Genomic DNA, 17,902 nt, shown 5'->3' with positions numbered 1-17,902 from the left:
GTTGACTTGCTTCACCTGGGAAAAGCATACAAATACACATGAGACATCTGTGCCCATGTGTATTTTTCTCACGGACTTTGTGTGTCTGTGTGTGTATAATATATTAAATATCGAATGCAATGACTTCACTTAAATCAGTAACACTATTTATTGATTGATTAATCACTCAAAGGGATCATTAGTATTTGAGAAAGTGACTGAAAAATGGGCAGATACATTTGTATATTAACATGCACTTCTATAAATATACTAGAACTTTAACTACTGTCTCACTGATAGCGTGCAGTTTTTGGATTTATTGGTTGGGTTAAAAAAAAAAGTTTTAAATTTCCTTTGAATTTCAACCACAGGTAAAGCTGTAAAGTCACTCTACTGAATCACTATACTTAAATTTGCTGTTTCACAGTTTTCTCAAATGATGGCAGATCATTTGTAAAGTAATTTTCCTTCCCAAAATAATGAAAAATCAACAATACGATGCAACGTAATTACCTTAACAGTCCACAAATTCGTTAGATATGTATTGATTTCTGTGGTCACATCATATATTCATATTGTAGTTGGGTTTAAGATTTTTTGTTATGCTTTACTTGCTCTGGATTTTGCACTCTGACACAAGTGCTGAGCTTATTTATGGATTTTATTACAGACAAGTCTTAAACAAATTAGGTTCCTACTGTCAAAGTGGGACTTTGAAAGTGAAGATTAGTGAAAATTCATTCGGGATTTAGCAGCTTTTTCATGTGAAAGTGTGATAATTAATACAAAAATTATGTCTCAAATTCCAATATGTCTAAAATTCAAATTTGCTCATTAGCGCTGAATTTTTTTTGTGATAAATACTACAGCATCGGCAGCCTAGTTTCCTAACAGAATTGACCTACTAATAGATGAGGAATGAGTCCATAAACTGCCAATCATTTGTTGTTTTAAATCATAGACAGTTATAATTACAGACAACTGGATTACAGACATAGAAACCAGAATGTGTGGTGTTGCTGTAATGTAAAACATATTGTGACTAATATTCACTTAATATTAAAAAACAAGCGCGATTAGTCTGATTAAATGAATTTGGACACGCAACTAGGAAAACACACTATACTGTCTCTGTCACACTAGTGTGCTATCATGTGCGTCCTCAATATGTCGTCTGGTATCTACTGCCAGCTACTCTTTCAGCATCTTCTAATTCTATTGTTTGTCTATATTTTTGTCGTGCCAGGGATACGTGAATCTTAAATCTTTTTGTTCTTCCTGTGTGGGGTTGAGTTATGCGAAACAGCAGATATAAACAGATGCTCCATGTGCTGCGTACTTTAAGTGCTGAATACACTGCTCACCAAGAACACAGCTTGTATGTTCCCTTTTCATGGTGTGCAGCACATCTCAATATGGCTGCCTGTTATCACAGCCACAGTGAGTTTCAAAACATAATCTCCATGTAAGAAAATTCACCTCGCTCATTTAATTTCAAACTAAATCGTCACTTGCTCTTTTTCAGGTCTGGGATGTCGGCCCTCAGGGCATTCAGTAAGCTAAATGCCAAACATAACCTGCTTTAAGTGATAGAAGGATGGTCTGAGAGTATTTATTTATACACACAAACACACATAGTTTTTGAACTGCTGGCACAGTCATGATTTTGTGCCCCTGTAAACTGATCACAAAACAACATAGCCTAGTTTGTACCTCTGGTCCTACAACAGAAAGCAGGCGATGTGGGTTGATGAGGGTACCTTGTACTGTGAGTTGGGCCTGAGCTTCAATGGTGGCGTTAGAATTGTCCGCCATGCAGGTGTAGACGCCGGCATCCTCCTCTGTGAGATTGGAGATCTGGAGACTGCCTCCTCCCAGAACCTCCACTCGACCCTCGCTGCATTCAGAAAAGAAACACAGTGGTGGGAAAAGTAGAAAAGAAAATTAGTTAGATTTGACTATGAACAAATCTTTCCCTCTGGTTTCTCTTTAATCGACAGTACTAATTACCTTTTATTTGGGGCTTTTGCTACATGTAACACTGTCAGCATCACATGCAGGAGCCCTCAGGCTGCTGGCCCCGTAGCAGCATCTTGATAAAACTGAACTTAAGCCTCAATTTTTCAACCAGGCTTGTTAAATATGTAAAACGTCATTACAGCCCATTTCCATGATGCACACTCCCCTCCCGCTTCTTCAGATGACGGCATGCTAAAGGTTGTAGCTTCTGGAGCTCCACGTTCCCCTACTGACCTGAGGTTGACTCCACATCTCGTCTTTGCTCTGTCACCTCTTACCAACTCTCTGAATAAATAAAACATACTAAAAGCCAAGTCAGCTGCCCTGAAAAGAATGCCATTTGCAATTCTTCTCACAGTCATGATTCATTAACAGTCTGGATTTGGAGAGTCAATGCTTTTTTAAAGAATAAAAAACATTAATCATTGTGTAAGTTACATGTACATATGGACAGATGCCATAATGTTTTATTCAGTACGAATCAGCTTTGATTATACATGAGAGTGCTGGTCTTATTGAAGCTGCAGCTGGGACGCGTATCGTGTACAGTGTCATTACCGCAGTTGTTACGTTGACTTAACAAATGTTTTCATTTTCTTTCATCAGCTCTTAATTAACTGCAGTGACATGCAGCTAAAGAATAACAATACAGCGATCTAACATCAAGCAGGAGCGAATCTGACATCAAGAACTTCTGTTTCTCGTCATCCAGTATCGTCAGGAGCAATACCCAAAGCTACATCTCCTTTATCATAAGCACCAACAACCGGTTTTCACACAGTGTTTTCCTTTTCTCATAAGTTCTATTCACTCAGGTGTTGTGCTTTAACTTGTGTAAAATGCATAATAATCTACACACTGCAACACAGAGCGGCAGAAGATAGGACAACCAGGTCATGCTTTTCAGCAAGTATTTCAGACGGAGCAATCATAAATATTTATCAATCTACAGCATTCACACCCCATCTTGATCACCACATATCTATTTGGACAGCCTCTCTCTGAACCAGTGACCCTCCACCATTTAAACAGTCCCAACTTTGATTTTCCCAGTAGGCCCAGGGGGAAGCAGACTGTGGCCAAGCTCTGGCTTGATTCAACAGCCAGTGGAGCATTTGGAGTACGATGAGGCTGAGAGGAAAGAAAACAGAAATCAATAGCTTAAAGAGAGAACTCTGCATTCACAAAGAGAAACAGAGAGGCGGGGAGAAAAGTAGGAGCAGCGGGTCGGCTGGAGAGGATAAAAATCCAAAGAGGGCCGCTGCAAAGCGAGATGCAGCTGAGGAAAGCAAGATCAGTGCATAATGGTTTTTGCACAGAGGAGTGAGAATACATGCCGAGGTATAGAGTGCACTGAGGAAAACAACCCTGTGCTGCAGGCTGATTTAGTTTTAAACAAACTGCTGACTAGCTAGAGCTTCCACATGAGCTGCTTTCTCTCTCTCTCTCTCTCTCCCTCTCTCTCTCCCTCACTAGCTCTGGGTTTTGGCAGCGCTGGCCTTTGAGACCATCTGCCTGTCTGTCTGTCTGTGCTGGAGTGGAGCGTTCGAGTGGCACTCGACCTGCTGTCACCAAAATGACATCACTGTTTCACTCATGCTGTAAGGATAAACTAGACTATTAACTTGAGCGCCAGCTATAACCATTTAACAGTTACAACAGTTGCAGTTTTAGGTTACCTAGACTCCCTGTCCTGTAACAGAGCAGGACTTTAGTGCCTGAAAATGGAAAATTGGAAAATGGACAGCTTAAATGCAGTTACAGATGTGCTTTTTTTTATAGGGATCCTCTTTTACACCAATGGTAATGGGCTGGAACTGTCCCTATTAAAAAATCTCACACAAAAAGCTGAGTTTGGTGTACAATAATTTACCAGGCTGCTGTGACAGGCTAATGCATGGTTGTCATTGTAAACACATGACCCATCTTTCTAACTGCACTTCTATTATAAGCTTCATAAATTTTAATGATTATGATTATCTAGATTAAGAGCATTTGTTGGAGATGGTGCAAAGTTGCCACCAATTTCTATGCTGTAGTAATACTATATCAATTCTGCACTAATAACGGCAAACCTGTAATTATAGTGAACCAGTGCCAAAACCATTTTTAACAAACCTGAGCAGTGTGACACCTGTTGTTAAATGCAGGCCAGGGGCGGTGTTATGAAGTCAGATTAAGAGTCATATTAACCCATTCAGACTGTAAGACAGTTTAACCCCAGGTCTCAATATCAGTCAGTGTATTTAACAGAACACTGGGTCCTTTCTGACAGCACGGGATTGTGTAATAAAGAATCACACAGAGGATTCCTGGGTGAAAAAAGAAGGGTAGCATAAAGAAGGCTGCAGAGTCTTTTTCTTTTGATTCTGAAACTGCAGAACGTAACACAGAACCACTGAAAATGCCAAAGATCTTGCTGTACATTGATTATTCCCTGTGTACATTAGACAGTATGGCTGATACTGGCGGGAGGCTTCCTCCTGCAGTTAGTCTCACCAGGACAACTATTCAGATTCTTTGGCCTTTAGCACCACATGCATCTTAAAGGGCACTGACAGCTTCCTCTTGTACTGGAAATAGGAACTTACAGCACATATCAAACCATCAGGCAATTTCACTTTCTGTCCACAGCAAGTCAATCTTAGCTCTGAGTGCAGCAGCTTAAGTGCTCTATTGAAGAAGGACTGTGTTACTGTTTATAGACCATGAGGGAGGGAGACAAAGTAAATTGGTTCGAAGACACCTCGCACTTTAGTGAGGGGACTCTCTCCACTTGTGGTCATTTAAATTAAGACGAGGTGCCTGCTGTAAGAATATGACATCCTGTACACGATGCTGCAGGCCCTTAGTGGGAGATGCTGCTAATTAAAAGTGCATTATGTGTCTTCACCTACAAAGAGCTGTTAAATTAGCTCCCTATTTTCACCGTCACTTTTCATCTTGTTACGAAACAGCAGAGGCACACATGCATACACACATACAGCACAAGCGACTGGAAGATTACAGAGTCACGCAGACCAGGTGCAATGGTGCTAATTGGCCTTGCTCTTTATAAACAGCTCCAGTGTCAATGTTTTTACTGATTCCACTTCCAAAGAGCGCCACTCTCCGTATTGTCTGTCGCTGCAAATATGACATATAATGTTATATCGTTATATTGGTCTAGATTTCCTTCTCATAACACCTGAAAACATCATTTATCAGTTTCAAAATGTTGTTCAGAACAGCAACATCCTCCTTCAGCTCCTCTCTAGTGCCACGCTCGTCCAGAAAAGGTGTCGACAATGTCCTGTCAACATGCAGAGGTCTCGGACACAATTTGTCCCCTGCTCTGCCACTCAGCTTTGAAGGCAGTGGCGGGGGGGGGGGGCACATTTGGTATGTGTGAGTGGTGACTCAGCCTTCCGTAACACAGACGAGTGGCAAGGTCGGTACACCTGGGCGAAGGGAAGCTACATATCACTGGAGAACTGAAGAACTGTGGGCTGTGCAATACGCTGTCACAGAGCAATCAGTTGTGCTGTGACAGTGGTTGGCGCACGGGTCGTGCTAGCTGCAGCACAAGGGGGAGGCAGGTGGAATCACAACTGTCACAACAACAACAAAAAAAAGAGGGCATTCATTATTAATGGGTGGAGTGGCAACATCTAAACTTTTCTTGGCCTCTCTTTCCTCTTATTTTTCTTTGTTCAGACAATATTTATTTCTCCACCCTCACCCCCCCCCTCCTTTTTTTTCCCTCCCCTCTCTGTGTATCTACCAACCTGTCCACCATCTCAACCCATCTCTCCCCGCGCCGTCATGCACCATGAATGCTAACTACTGCGCTGTTCCAGGTGTTGTGGTTTAAAGTGAACGCAAATTGAACTTCCCCCTTTTGACCAGAACATAATCATAACAGTTCCATGAATTTGAATCGTGTTCAAGGTGTGCAGAGAGTACTGGGATTTCATTTTAGAGCCACAGAGGGCAGACGGCGGATTGGAATGATTTGTCCCGCTTCCAAAACACAACTTTTCTTTTTTTTTTTTCTTTACCTACCCCTGTTCAGATATGAGCTGCTGGGGTATAAGGGGAAACAAATGTGCGAGACAAAGGAGAGAAGAAAGAAGCCAGGAAATAAAGAAATAAGTAAACAAATATAGATTAATGTGAGAAACAACCTGGTGCCAACAACATAGGCTGGGGCTTCTTAAGTGACTCAGCCATGAAAACATTTTTGTTTTCCTCTGGCTCATAATGGAGAGCTGCAAGACCCGGGAACAAAAACAACTCTTGCATACCTGACTTTATATGCTTTTTTCCCCCGAGAATAAACCGATCGTTTGATTAGTGCATATTACAATAAAGCGAGCAGCACATACCTTACATAAGATACTTTATATAAGACGGCTCTGGTGGGCCCTCTGGGTCGCTTGAAGCCACATTAACCCAGTACGCCCCGTGCTGTGTCACATCTACAGAACCGCAGTACTCCACCGAATTATAAAACCTTTAAATAGGACATAATGTCTGGTGAAGAGCCACAGCAAAACGTTGTAGGTGATTTGTTTGCTGTGAGGGACAATGTGCAGGTCCAGGATCAGCTCAGTGAATAAAGCCCCATATTATCAGTTCAAGCTCAACTAATGATGCTGCAAAGTTTTAAATACAATAAGTAGAATTTCTTGGTACTTAGTTTTTTAGAACAAACAAAAACTGCAGCTGACAGCAGATTAACAATGGCCACTAGCCAATATATTCCTCTTATCCCCAATTCCTACTTGAAAATAAAAATAAAAAATAAATAAAAATAGACGATATGACAGGAAACATGCTTTGAGGAGAGCCAGTGAGATCTGCTGGAGACTGAGGGACTATCCATAAAAGGAGACTTTCTCATGCTCCACTGCCAGAAAACCATGTTGCTTGTCTTGTTTTCTCGGAAACACATGCCAGCAAAACTACTCCATTACCTTAACCCACTGCTGCTGCCATCTATCATTTTACCAGTGTTGAAGAAATTTGAGTTCCTAAGCAGAACTCTAACCTCACTGGCCTCCTATGTATCAGAAAGAATGTGCTGGATATCTGGTGTACGTGCCAACCTCTCTGAATGAGGGAAATATGCAGCAGAACAGTTGAAGTTTCTGCTCGTACTCACATGGATCTTAACTCTTTGTTGTAGGTAGCAGCGATTGTGTACTGGGTGGGTGGGTGGGTGGGAGGGTGGTGGGGGCAATGACGCCTTTCTGAAAGTTTAAACAAAAACTGAACATTATAATAGCGAGGCAGAGCTGTAGCACTAGACTGCACTAGATTGGACAGGTGCCAGGGAGTTTACCACCATACTCACATTCTGCCACTTAAATGACACAAACTATGATTCTCTCTCTCTCTCTCTCTCCTCCCTCCTTAAAAGTAAGCTTGGCAGAAGCAATTGCGTTCTGTGGTTTTCGTCGTCTAAATCGATGCTTTCCGATGACATCTGAAACTCCAGCTAAGAACTCCATCATTCGCCGCTGCAGGATGAGTCAGAGTTCAGCACGAGGCGGACCATTTGCCGTTAACCTCATTAATAGTTACTCCGAAGAAAGGAGCAAGTGAAAATCATAGGCCATTAACACTTATAGGTTTTTATTTCTGACAGGCTTCTCTGAGAGGCTGAAAGGTTAAGTTGCACTACTCATAGTTTTTATTGCAGTGGCTGTTCAGTGCTGAACTGTTTAAAAGCAACATGAAAAAAGCAGGGTGATACAGAACGTCTTAAAATTGGTCTGAAAACAGAAACTGGGAATTAAAAAAAATCAATGACATCAGTTGGTGGGTTGTGGGCTGTGGGTGTAAACGATGTAATTGCACTCAAAAGGATGTAGGAAATTAAGTAGGTTAAAGTTCTGAGTGTCACTTTATGACTTCACACAAAACAATTATGGAAGACTGCATCTGAGGGACTGCTAGCTTCGATGAAAATTTAAATGGCATTTGCACAGCCATGCTGCATTTTCAAGATAAGTAGGATCAGTTATTCTGTGAGTGCACGCAGCATCGTCAGAGCTATAGAAATCTTCAAACCATTATATATTAAGTGCTGGTTGTTTGAGTTCCTACTGCAAAATTTCTGTTGTGAATCGGCAATTAAACAATGAATCACGGCGATATATAAAGAAAGAATTTCATGACATCTAACCCCATTTTTGATACAACTTATAACTGGAATTGCCTGCTGTCGCCAGCGGTTGATAGATGTGTCATTGCAAGCACAGCTCTGGGATCTGCATTACCAGCATTAAAACACACTTGATGCTCCCAGCAGTAACCGAAAGGTATTGCCAAATCAACTAGGGATGAAATCATAAGGCTTACAACTTCATACTAACAGCAAAGATCATTACTCTTCTTTTATCTATGCATCTTCTTTTTTAATTGGACATTAGGACATAATCACCAAGACTGATCATTAAAGAGTGTACACTGAAGGAATATCAAGCTGGGAAGAAAAAAGGAGAGGGTGGGATTTTAAAACGCTGTGCTGGTTTTGTTGTTTTGCGTTGTTTATTCAGCATTAGGTTTGATGATATTCAGTTTTCTGAGGTAAAACTAGCAGTTTCATTTAAACCCTCGGTCATGTACTATGGAATGGACAACAGGGTAAAAAGCCATTTTTAATTTCCATCGTGTTTCCTTGGGCTCCCGTGGTGGCTCACTGAAATGAACTCTTCCCATGAAGTCTGCCTATGAATTTATATACAGTATATGTGTGTAAATGTGTGAATTCATTTTCCCCTCTTTCGCCAACAAAGTGAATAAGGTGGTGTGTGTGTGTGTGTGTGTGTATCCAAGACATATGTGTGAGAGGGTTACACTGCAGTACAATAATAGTCCAATTGCAAACAAATTTCCCAGACCATGCTTCTCCCTTCATACACAAGTAAATGCAATATACACAATCATATTTAAATGAAGGCGAGAAGACAAGGAGCAGAGGAGACGGATGGCTTGAAGGCTTTGGAGGAGGGTTGATTTACATGCTCTGTCAATTCCCTGTTGCTGGCCGACATGCATAATTCATCCATTTTATTGACTGCTGGGGAATTCTATTAGGTGATAGAGTGATACTCCCAAGAACAAAAGATGACTGTCCTTTTCATGAGCGTCATCAGGGCCAGTATGTGGGAGAAATCCAAGGGCCCGTTTCTCTGTGCATACTCACCTGCGGATGCTATCAGTGACTCACAGGGCAATAACTAAGAATGTATTTTCAACTCGTTGACTGAGCGGCTTCAAGTGTTAATATTCTATTATGGTGTTGCTGAGCTTAATCAGAATAAATTGCGAGCTTGGTGTCCTTGGCAATAGACTCGCTCGCAGCCTAAATGAATTTGAGGCTGGGATCAGGACACTGGTGAATACATAAACAGCATGTTGTAGTAGAATAAGCCATAGTGTAGTAGGTACAGCAACATCAATCTGTTTCATTCATGATACTGTGCGGAGACCCCTCAGCTGAACACAATGACACAAAAAACATATAGAACTTTTAGCATTAAAAGTAATTGGTTTTCATGTCATTAATATATAGATTTATTGCTGGAATCAAACTAGAAAAGATCAACCCGATAATATTTTATTGCGACTGATGCGGGGGAAAAAAAACATGGGATAACTGCTTGTTTTATCCTGCGTCAAGTGTCTTTAGGTGTCTCCATTGAAATGAACTACTCAAGTTCTTCTTCTACTGCAGAAGAAGAACTGTGCAACAGGAGGAGGTGATTAACAGAGAACCAGTCGAACCTCAAATGTTGAAAAACAATGTAAAAAACATAATGGAAGTACGGCCTCTCCTCATCGCTCCGCACACATCTGATGTTTTCATCGGCTGCTACTTGTAGTCTCTTCAGTGGACTTCAAGTCACATGATTCATGTACATCATGGTTTATTTGCTTAGTTTGTTTCAATTGCACTTTGCTGCCTTTTGCTTTTACTGATGCACCAAATTTTCCACCTCAGTCATATTGGGAGAAAATAAATTCATGTATTTCCACATTCTTTTAATGCGCAGACTGACAGCGACAGTGGCAGAGAATCTGTGCCGACAAAAACGATGAACATGTCAGACTACTTCTTGTCGTCTCTTTTACCACAAGTGTTTGCAACGGTAACCAACTACGGGCATCTTTTGTGCACGACTGTAACAAAAAAAAAAATGACAAAGTGAAAGAGGAATGTTGTCTTATTTCATTTCACTGAACTTGCAGCCGTTTGAATAATCACCCTCTAGTTAGGAACATTGTACCAAATCAATCACACCTGGAGATGCAACGTCACCCTCACCACATGCACGCCGTACACCCACAAACTCGGGGAAAAAGATGGCGCCCTTCCCAGCTGAGAGAAAGATGAGTGGTTCCGGATTTTTTTTTTTCCAGTCAGAAAATTCTGTTTTTCGTAATAAATATTTATTGCTGGTGTTGTCAGGCAGAAGAGTGAAATCACACCTGCACAAAAACATTGCGTTGTAAGGTTACCGTCATATTGGAGTTCTAGGGGACTGAAACACTAACTCAACAAGAGAGTTAGACAACCACCTGTTCTAAATTTTCCATTTCAGGTCTTTGCTCTGTCCCCATCTGTCATCACAGACATCAGAGAGTTTTACAGCAGCCCTTAAGACCTACATGGCAATATGGACAGGTGATACAAAAGAAACAGCAGCGTCTGTCTTCTGAATAACATACCGATGAGACTCTTCAAAGACTTAAGACAGAAACCCTTCATATGGTACATTTTCAAAAGACTTTTGAAGGACTCCACTGTGTCTTTAAAAGTATCCCGTTGTCCCCCTGAGGAGTCAGTCAGCTAGTAGAACAACGAGCAAAGAATTAAGGCCAATTCATGGTTTCCACATCCGCATGTCTGAGGTAAAAATTTTGTCACCGGCTTGAGTTTCTGAGAATCTGCATGGACCATGTGCCAGACAATAAACTGGATGATTCCAAGAGCTTCCTCTCCATGTCATTAGGGTGATATCATGTTTTGTAATGTGCAATGAACTGGCCTTCACAGGGGAGAATTAATATTAGACATCCAAGAATGTGTATTGTTTGAGGGCTACCACACATGGTTTCACGTGGCACATATTTTGAATCACCTGCGCATCATCTGTCGCTCAGGTTAAAACTGGCCATCTGTTATTGTGAAACACAGACTGAGAGAGTGACGGACAGAAAACAAGAGGCACGACCGAGCGGAAGCATCAGCAGCAGAAGTTTAACGTGATAATCCCCACTGTCGGCGAGTCACCCTGCCTCCGACTGGTAGCTCTGACACATCTTCATAAACTTTCATCTCATGTCTGCAGCTTCGCCGTCGCCACTTTGAAGGCCCTGTTTGTGCTGTGCACCAAAGACCAATTAGACACCCTTTGCCTATTCCTCTTCCTCTCTCTCTCCCTTTCACTGCATACCACGCCAAGTTTTAATTGACAGTAGCTCTTCTATCTCTCATGTAACGCCTGAGAGGGACAGGAGACTCTCAAGGAGAAAAGAGAAAGTTCCACTGCTTTTCTTTCTAATTGTCAATGTCGTATTGAAATCAAAAGAGCGGCCTCAGTAATGTATTCGCCGCACAATCCATCTCTGCTCTGAAGGCAGGAGCGTGGGGGTCCACTTCAATATCGCGAAGACCTCCCTGGTTGTTCAGAGTACGCTTGCTAATTACTAGCAGAGACACCCTTGGGGGGGCGGGGGGGGTATGCACACTGGATAGTGTTTTGTAATTAATACAAGGTAGATTAATAAGTACCTTTTAGTCAGCTCCCATTGGAGGTCAGAGGTACTCACGGACAATTCCATAGGTGTTAAAGACATTTAACTTGAGATGTGGGGCTGTGCTGAGAACTAAAGGTTGGAAAGTGTAATGATATTCTAGCTCATACCACAGTGGAGCCTTGTGGTTACCAATGTGATGACCTTACATTTAATTTCACTGAAGGCAGAAATCCCATTCTGGGCTGGATTTAGATGAATGAGCTCTATTTCAGCTTTTTTTTCTTTTTTCCTCCCCGTTCACCCCACAAGTTGCAAAGTTATTATTCTGCAGGACCGGTACACAGGGGTTAGGTAAACAAAGTGCTTTCTTAATTGGTGGAAATCAAACTTCCCATGTCCAATGCAATTCTCTCCAAGGGATTTGAGCTGCTCTGCCTGAGCTAATGAGCGCCAGAGGAGTGAGAGCACAGGCGCTGTGACACTCTCTCCTGGCTCTTAATTTGTGAACTTCCCCTCGGCTGGCAAACCTACAGGCCTGTCTCCCAGCTGAAGTGGCTCTGTTGGCACGTCCAGGTCTTGCCCCCTGGGGCTCTCTGGGTAACGGTGGCAGAATAGCATTAACACCTTAGGGAGCAGGCGCCAGGACTAAGAGGTTAGCTTTTGGAGGCCAGAGGCACCAGGTACAAAGGAGCAGTACATTACAGTCTGTGTTGCTTCTCAATGAAGGCTTTGAGTGTGTGAAAGCCAGGGAACACTGAACACAGCAGTGTATAGCTTTAGACTAACTTATGGCAACTTTGATGTGTAAAGCCGATTTTGAAAGAAGGGTTTGAAAAGGGTTTCACACACTTGTTTCTACATGATTTAAAACAGAAATATGCCTCAAGTATATTTGCAGCATCTAAGGCTTCTGTAGTACCTCAAACAGATCAAAAAGGTGCATGTTCATACCTTTCTTGTAGCAGCTTGTCTCCAAACATCCAACGGACATGCGGTGCAGGATAACCAGCGACCACACAGGGCAGCAGCACACTGGCGCCCACCACCTTGGTCACAGACACGGGCTGCACCAGGAACTCCAGCTTCCTCTCTTCTCCAGTTTCTTAGATGGGAGAGAAAAAGGTCAGGGTTAAGGCCGAGGTTAAGGTTGGGGTGAGTCAATGAAGCGGAGCTTCATTTGGGTGTCGTCCGTCTTAAAAACTTCAATAGAAATCATGTCTGAAGGGCAGTCGCTCCTGACACCCAAACCAAGAATGGTCAGATGAAGAATGTCCATGTTGATGTCTGAGACAGCTGAAGTCTCGGCTCTTTAGGAGTTCAAAGTAACCCAATATAACTCCAGCTGCAACTAACTGCCTGAGTGGTATCCTGCAATAACCAGGACATGTGTGACCCCGACATACACGACAGTGTCATCTTCTAATCATCCTGTTATGAGTTTAGCTTAGATCTTAATTTCATGAAGCTTAAAACAAGATTTTACCTGAAAAACAGACATGTATGAAATCATTTTCATTCTTCTACCATTTTCACCTCTCAAAGTCTCTCTCTCTCCAAAAACAAGTTACTTTATTCTCAAGTTGATTGATGACTTTAAAGAATCCAAATAACTATGAATGTATTTCTAACACTATTACATCTGGTAGCATCCAAACAAAATTTCTATCAATTTCCATGGTTGACACATCCAGAAATAAAGACTTCTTGTTGCAGTCTGATTTATGACCTCTAATATCTTCTCTGAATGATATATTGATTTCAATTTACCACACAAGATGTTCTACAACAGCCTAGAAGCTAAAACATACAGAAATGTTTGATAAACAGGTAACAACTGAGGACAGGCAGGATAAATGTTTTCATTATTATCTGAAATCATCAGTTTGTGACAGAAACTATGACTACACATTCTAACAACCTCTGACTTGCTGTCTGGCATGACTTTATTTTCCTCGAGTTACCTGGCAGTATCTGGAGCTGGGCCTCGTCGCTGGACTTGGACGAGCCCACGTTTTCCACCATACAGCGGTAGAGGCCAGCGTCGGCCTCCGAGGCGTTGCTGATCACCAGGGCTCCGCTCGGCAGCTGGACCAACCTGGCGCTCGGCTCCAGTGGCTGACGGTCTTTCTCCCACCGGGTGAAGGGCACCAGATCCGAGTTGACCTCACACGCCACCACCTGACTGTCCCCTAGACGCACAGTGGTCGGTGCTGGCTGGCTGGCAAACCTGGGCATCCCTGAAAGATGAAGACAAGGGAATGATGTAAAACCAGCAATCACCTCAACATCAGCCGTGGAACAAATGATCTGACCTGTACTGAAGAAAAAAAATCCTAAAATCCTAAAGAGCTGTGTCTAGTTCTTCAACAAGATGCTACTGGTGCTGCTTTAAAGGCAAAGGATGGTCACACCAAACATCAATTGGATGTGTGTTTTCCTGCTTACTGCACTTCGAGTGAAGTTAATTGATAAATAAAAACTATTCATGAACATTATTTCTGAACACATCCTCACTTTACTTTTATTGGCTTAAACTTTTGCGCAGTGCTGTACTCCTGTGCACCCACCGTCTCCTGTGCACCCACCGTCTCCTGTGCACCCACCGTCAAGACTTAGCAACATTTGAATTAGAGTCTGAATCAGCTTGTGATGCTTTTCTTCGCTGTCAAACTATTCAAACCACACCCACACAGTCCTGATGAAGCAGATTAGTTTTATAAGTTTTTATTTATTAGTTTTTTTTTTTTATGTGAATTCTTGATAAATAATACCTACATTTTTTCTTATTACTTTGACGGCAGCTCAGTCATCACTATTTAATCTTGTGAGGAAATACTGACGTTTTTGTGGGCTTTAATGGAGACATTTTGAAATTAGCTGAATTTAAAATGACTGCTTTTGTGAAAATCCAGCCTTTGCAGATTAGCTGCAGTGAAGGCACCTTGACTGATTTGGCTTTGAGAAAATAGTTTTGCTTTAAATTTATTCAATTTCACTTATTCTACTTTCAACTATATATATTTTCAAAACATTTGGAAGTGAGTCATACTTTTTCTGCGCCAGAACGGGAAAACAGACGGATAAAAAAGTGTTTCAAACTGTCTGAAACACTTTCAAAGATATAGATTTGGTTTAGTCTTACGTTTATGATAGATTCTCAGGAGTGGAAGAGGCCAAAATCTGCCACCCCACCGCCCCACCCCCTACCCCCTACCCAACACCCCCGACCTCTTGCACACACAAATCCTGAAACACAACCAACCACACACAGTTGTGTAGCACAATCACTTATCCTCTATGGTGGATGTTAATTTGCCACGGAGAGCAGGAGACACACAGCACTAATTAAAAAAGGCTGGATCCACAGGCTGTTTGTGCTCCTGCACCCCGACTTTCATCTCAACGCAAAATAATTATTTCCTGTGTTTGAAGCCATTGATCTGAAACCAACACTCACGGGTCACGTTTGAGACAATCGCACACAATAGCTTCAATTAAAAAGAACTTACAATGTGTAAACTGCAAATGGTATTCTTGGGTTTATTAGTGAAGAAGGAAGAGTTGCTTTTAAAAAGTAAAAGGCCACTCCATCTACAATAAAAAAGAATATCATGCTGTGTTATTACACAGCATGGAGGGCCTCTTGAGTTTCTGGGCTGACTGTGGTTGTCTCCTTGGTAGTCTGTGTGTGTGTGTGTGTGTGTGTGTGTGTGTGTGTGTGTGTGTGTGTGAGGAATGAATGGATAAAAACTAAGACTAAGGATAAAAGAAAGAGGCCGGTTCCAGTTTACATTTATCTATTCATGAACGTAAGGTGTCTTCTGTAACTGTGCTCTTACGCAGGAAGTGATGCTGAAGACATGCACAGTGATGATTTGGCATCTCTGCCCCCCTCTCACCTGCAGACAGCTCTTCAAATCCCCTGCCAAGAGTGGCTCCAGGGTAAATCACACTTTCAGATAAGGGCCCCAACAGCTACAGGCTCCCCTCTTGGCCCGGGCCGACACACGCAGCTTTCTATCTCAGCACAATGGTTAAGCTAATATGGGCTTAACTGATGCCACTGCTGATATTTTTGTATCAAGGCTGCCAATCACCAACTGTATAATCATCGCAAGGTAGAAAAGAAAAAGCCTCAGCTGAATTATTTAGATTAGAGCCACTGAAGCTCTGCACTGAATCAAATACTGTTTTTATGATTAACAGCTGTAGTGTAGTGTGAGTAATCAGTCTGACGAAAGTTAGGTGGGGGATTCTGGGACATTTTTTTTTTTAATCAGGCTTTCAGTGAAAATTTGATTTATAAAGAAAAAGGAAAGACATTTCATTGCAGGTTATGCAGCTATAGTCAATTACATATTAGTGGTGTTAATATTGACTGTAATAATGAAACCTCTGAATACGAATGTCATGTTCTTTTTACACTGTAAATTATAAGCTAATACAGAAGCTCTTGTGTCTTTCCACTTGTAATGACTAATTTCAGTATCAATATGATATCAACAAAATTGATTTATAAAAGAAGGCAATGCTTTAAGAGGGCTTGATGTTACTCTAGTGAGTGCACAACTGTTCATCTTAGTGTGTATCTGAGTTTCAGAGGAGTGGTCCTGAGTATCCGTTTTATTTTGCTTGGCACTCAAGGGTTTGTGTGCCACAAATTAATAAATGTTAATTCTCAAAGTGGACAATACGGGGTGGCTGATGGCTGATAGTGAATAAAAGGCATAGAGGAAAGCTGATGTTTGTCTAATCTTACATTTACACACACAAAATGGCATTAGCTCACACGGCACTCAAGATACCGCACGATTCAGCACTCATATCTTCATGTATCCACGAGGCACAATAAACACTTGTAGCTACTTCAGAGATCAAACAGCATATCTGTCGCGGCTCACTGCCTAACTGTACCAATCTGATAAAGAAAAGCTAGAGGCGTGGACCGGCTTTAACTAAAACTTTAGACAGTGCTCCCTCTTCACAGGAAGGGAAATCCTCCGGCCCACGGAGCAATGACATTTCAGAAGATGAGGTCGAAGACAATGGCCCCGAGTTAATGCAGCCCGGCTCTAAAAGCTAGAGCTACACCCGCAACCTTGTGTAATGGCTTGAGACTTGACATTTGGCCCACATAGGACACAGAGGAGAGAGAGAGAGAGAGAGAGAGAGAGAGAGAGAGAGAGAGCCCTGAAATTCATCTGCAGACACAACAAGAAATTATGCCTCCACGAAGACTGAACCTTTGCAGAGAGGGGAGAGAACGTCGCGCCCTCACAACCTGCGTGCAGATTGTTGTGAGCACTTTCTGACTCCGTCTGCACTGACTCTGCTCTTCTTCCACCTCTCAATCGACTAATGCTTTGTTCCTCTCACCTCATCACATCTCTCCACACTGAGTTCATCACTTTGCTGTGTCTTCAAGGTGTGTGTGTGTGTGTGTGTGTGTGTGTGTGTTTGTGCGTGAATGAGTGTTGATGGGGATCCTAACTCACTTTAGATGTAGCCCTGCCATTTGGTAACAGCGCGTGATAATGAAATGGACGCTTCACGTTATGATGTCTCCAATATGCATGTGTGTTACGGCACCAGCTAAAGTACATTAAGTGTGGGCGAAGGCAGGGCACTGTAGATGGGAAGTAGTGAGTGTTGATGCTAAAGCTATCGATTCCAATTAATCACAATTCTCCATTTAAATCGACTGGGTTGGAGCTTCATTTTCCACACCCTTGCTCAGCACCATCTATCGAACAGAAGTGCTGTACTGCCAATCTCCACTCTTATTACCAGAGTGTGATGAGGCCAAATGACTCCAGTGGAGCAATAATGTCTCAGTGGTCAAAACACATGCATGGAAAGAGTTTTATGCTAATGAAAAGCATTGTCTTTGTAGGAATAAGAGTACTAGAGCGCCTCCAAGCAGCATTTTCATAAAAAAATAAAACACCAAATTCCTCCTTTGTGAAGTCTGGTTCGTTAGATTCACCAAACCCTACATCATCTGCTTGGCTTTGCCAGCAGAGCTTATAATCATATGAATGCTAATGAATGAATGTGTCCATCAATGGATGGAGATTAGCAGAGTAGAACTGCGCTGCAGAGAGCTACGAACAGGCGTAACGACCGTCTACCCCGCCTCAGAGCGAAACTG

At 42.1% G+C, this 17,902-nt stretch overlaps 1 protein-coding gene across 1 annotated transcript in view; it reads right to left on the bottom strand.

The window, feature by feature from the left end:
* Positions 1 to 17,902, bottom strand: part of neo1 (neogenin 1) — a 160,132-nt gene that overhangs the window by 64,319 nt on the left and 77,911 nt on the right. Inside the window, 3 exon segments of the mRNA XM_022748600.1 lie at positions 1,740 to 1,876; positions 12,703 to 12,853; positions 13,713 to 13,988. Coding sequence (XP_022604321.1) covers positions 1,740 to 1,876; positions 12,703 to 12,853; positions 13,713 to 13,988 — 564 coding nt within the window.

The sequence above is a fragment of the Seriola dumerili genome, unplaced genomic scaffold (genome assembly GCF_002260705.1).
Source record: "Seriola dumerili isolate Sdu_G_001 unplaced genomic scaffold, Sdu_1.0 BDQW01000011.1, whole genome shotgun sequence".
Lineage (NCBI taxonomy): Eukaryota > Metazoa > Chordata > Actinopteri > Carangiformes > Carangidae > Seriola > Seriola dumerili.
The sequence above is the reverse complement of the archived record's forward strand: the minus strand, read 5'-3'. Positions and strand labels throughout refer to the sequence as shown.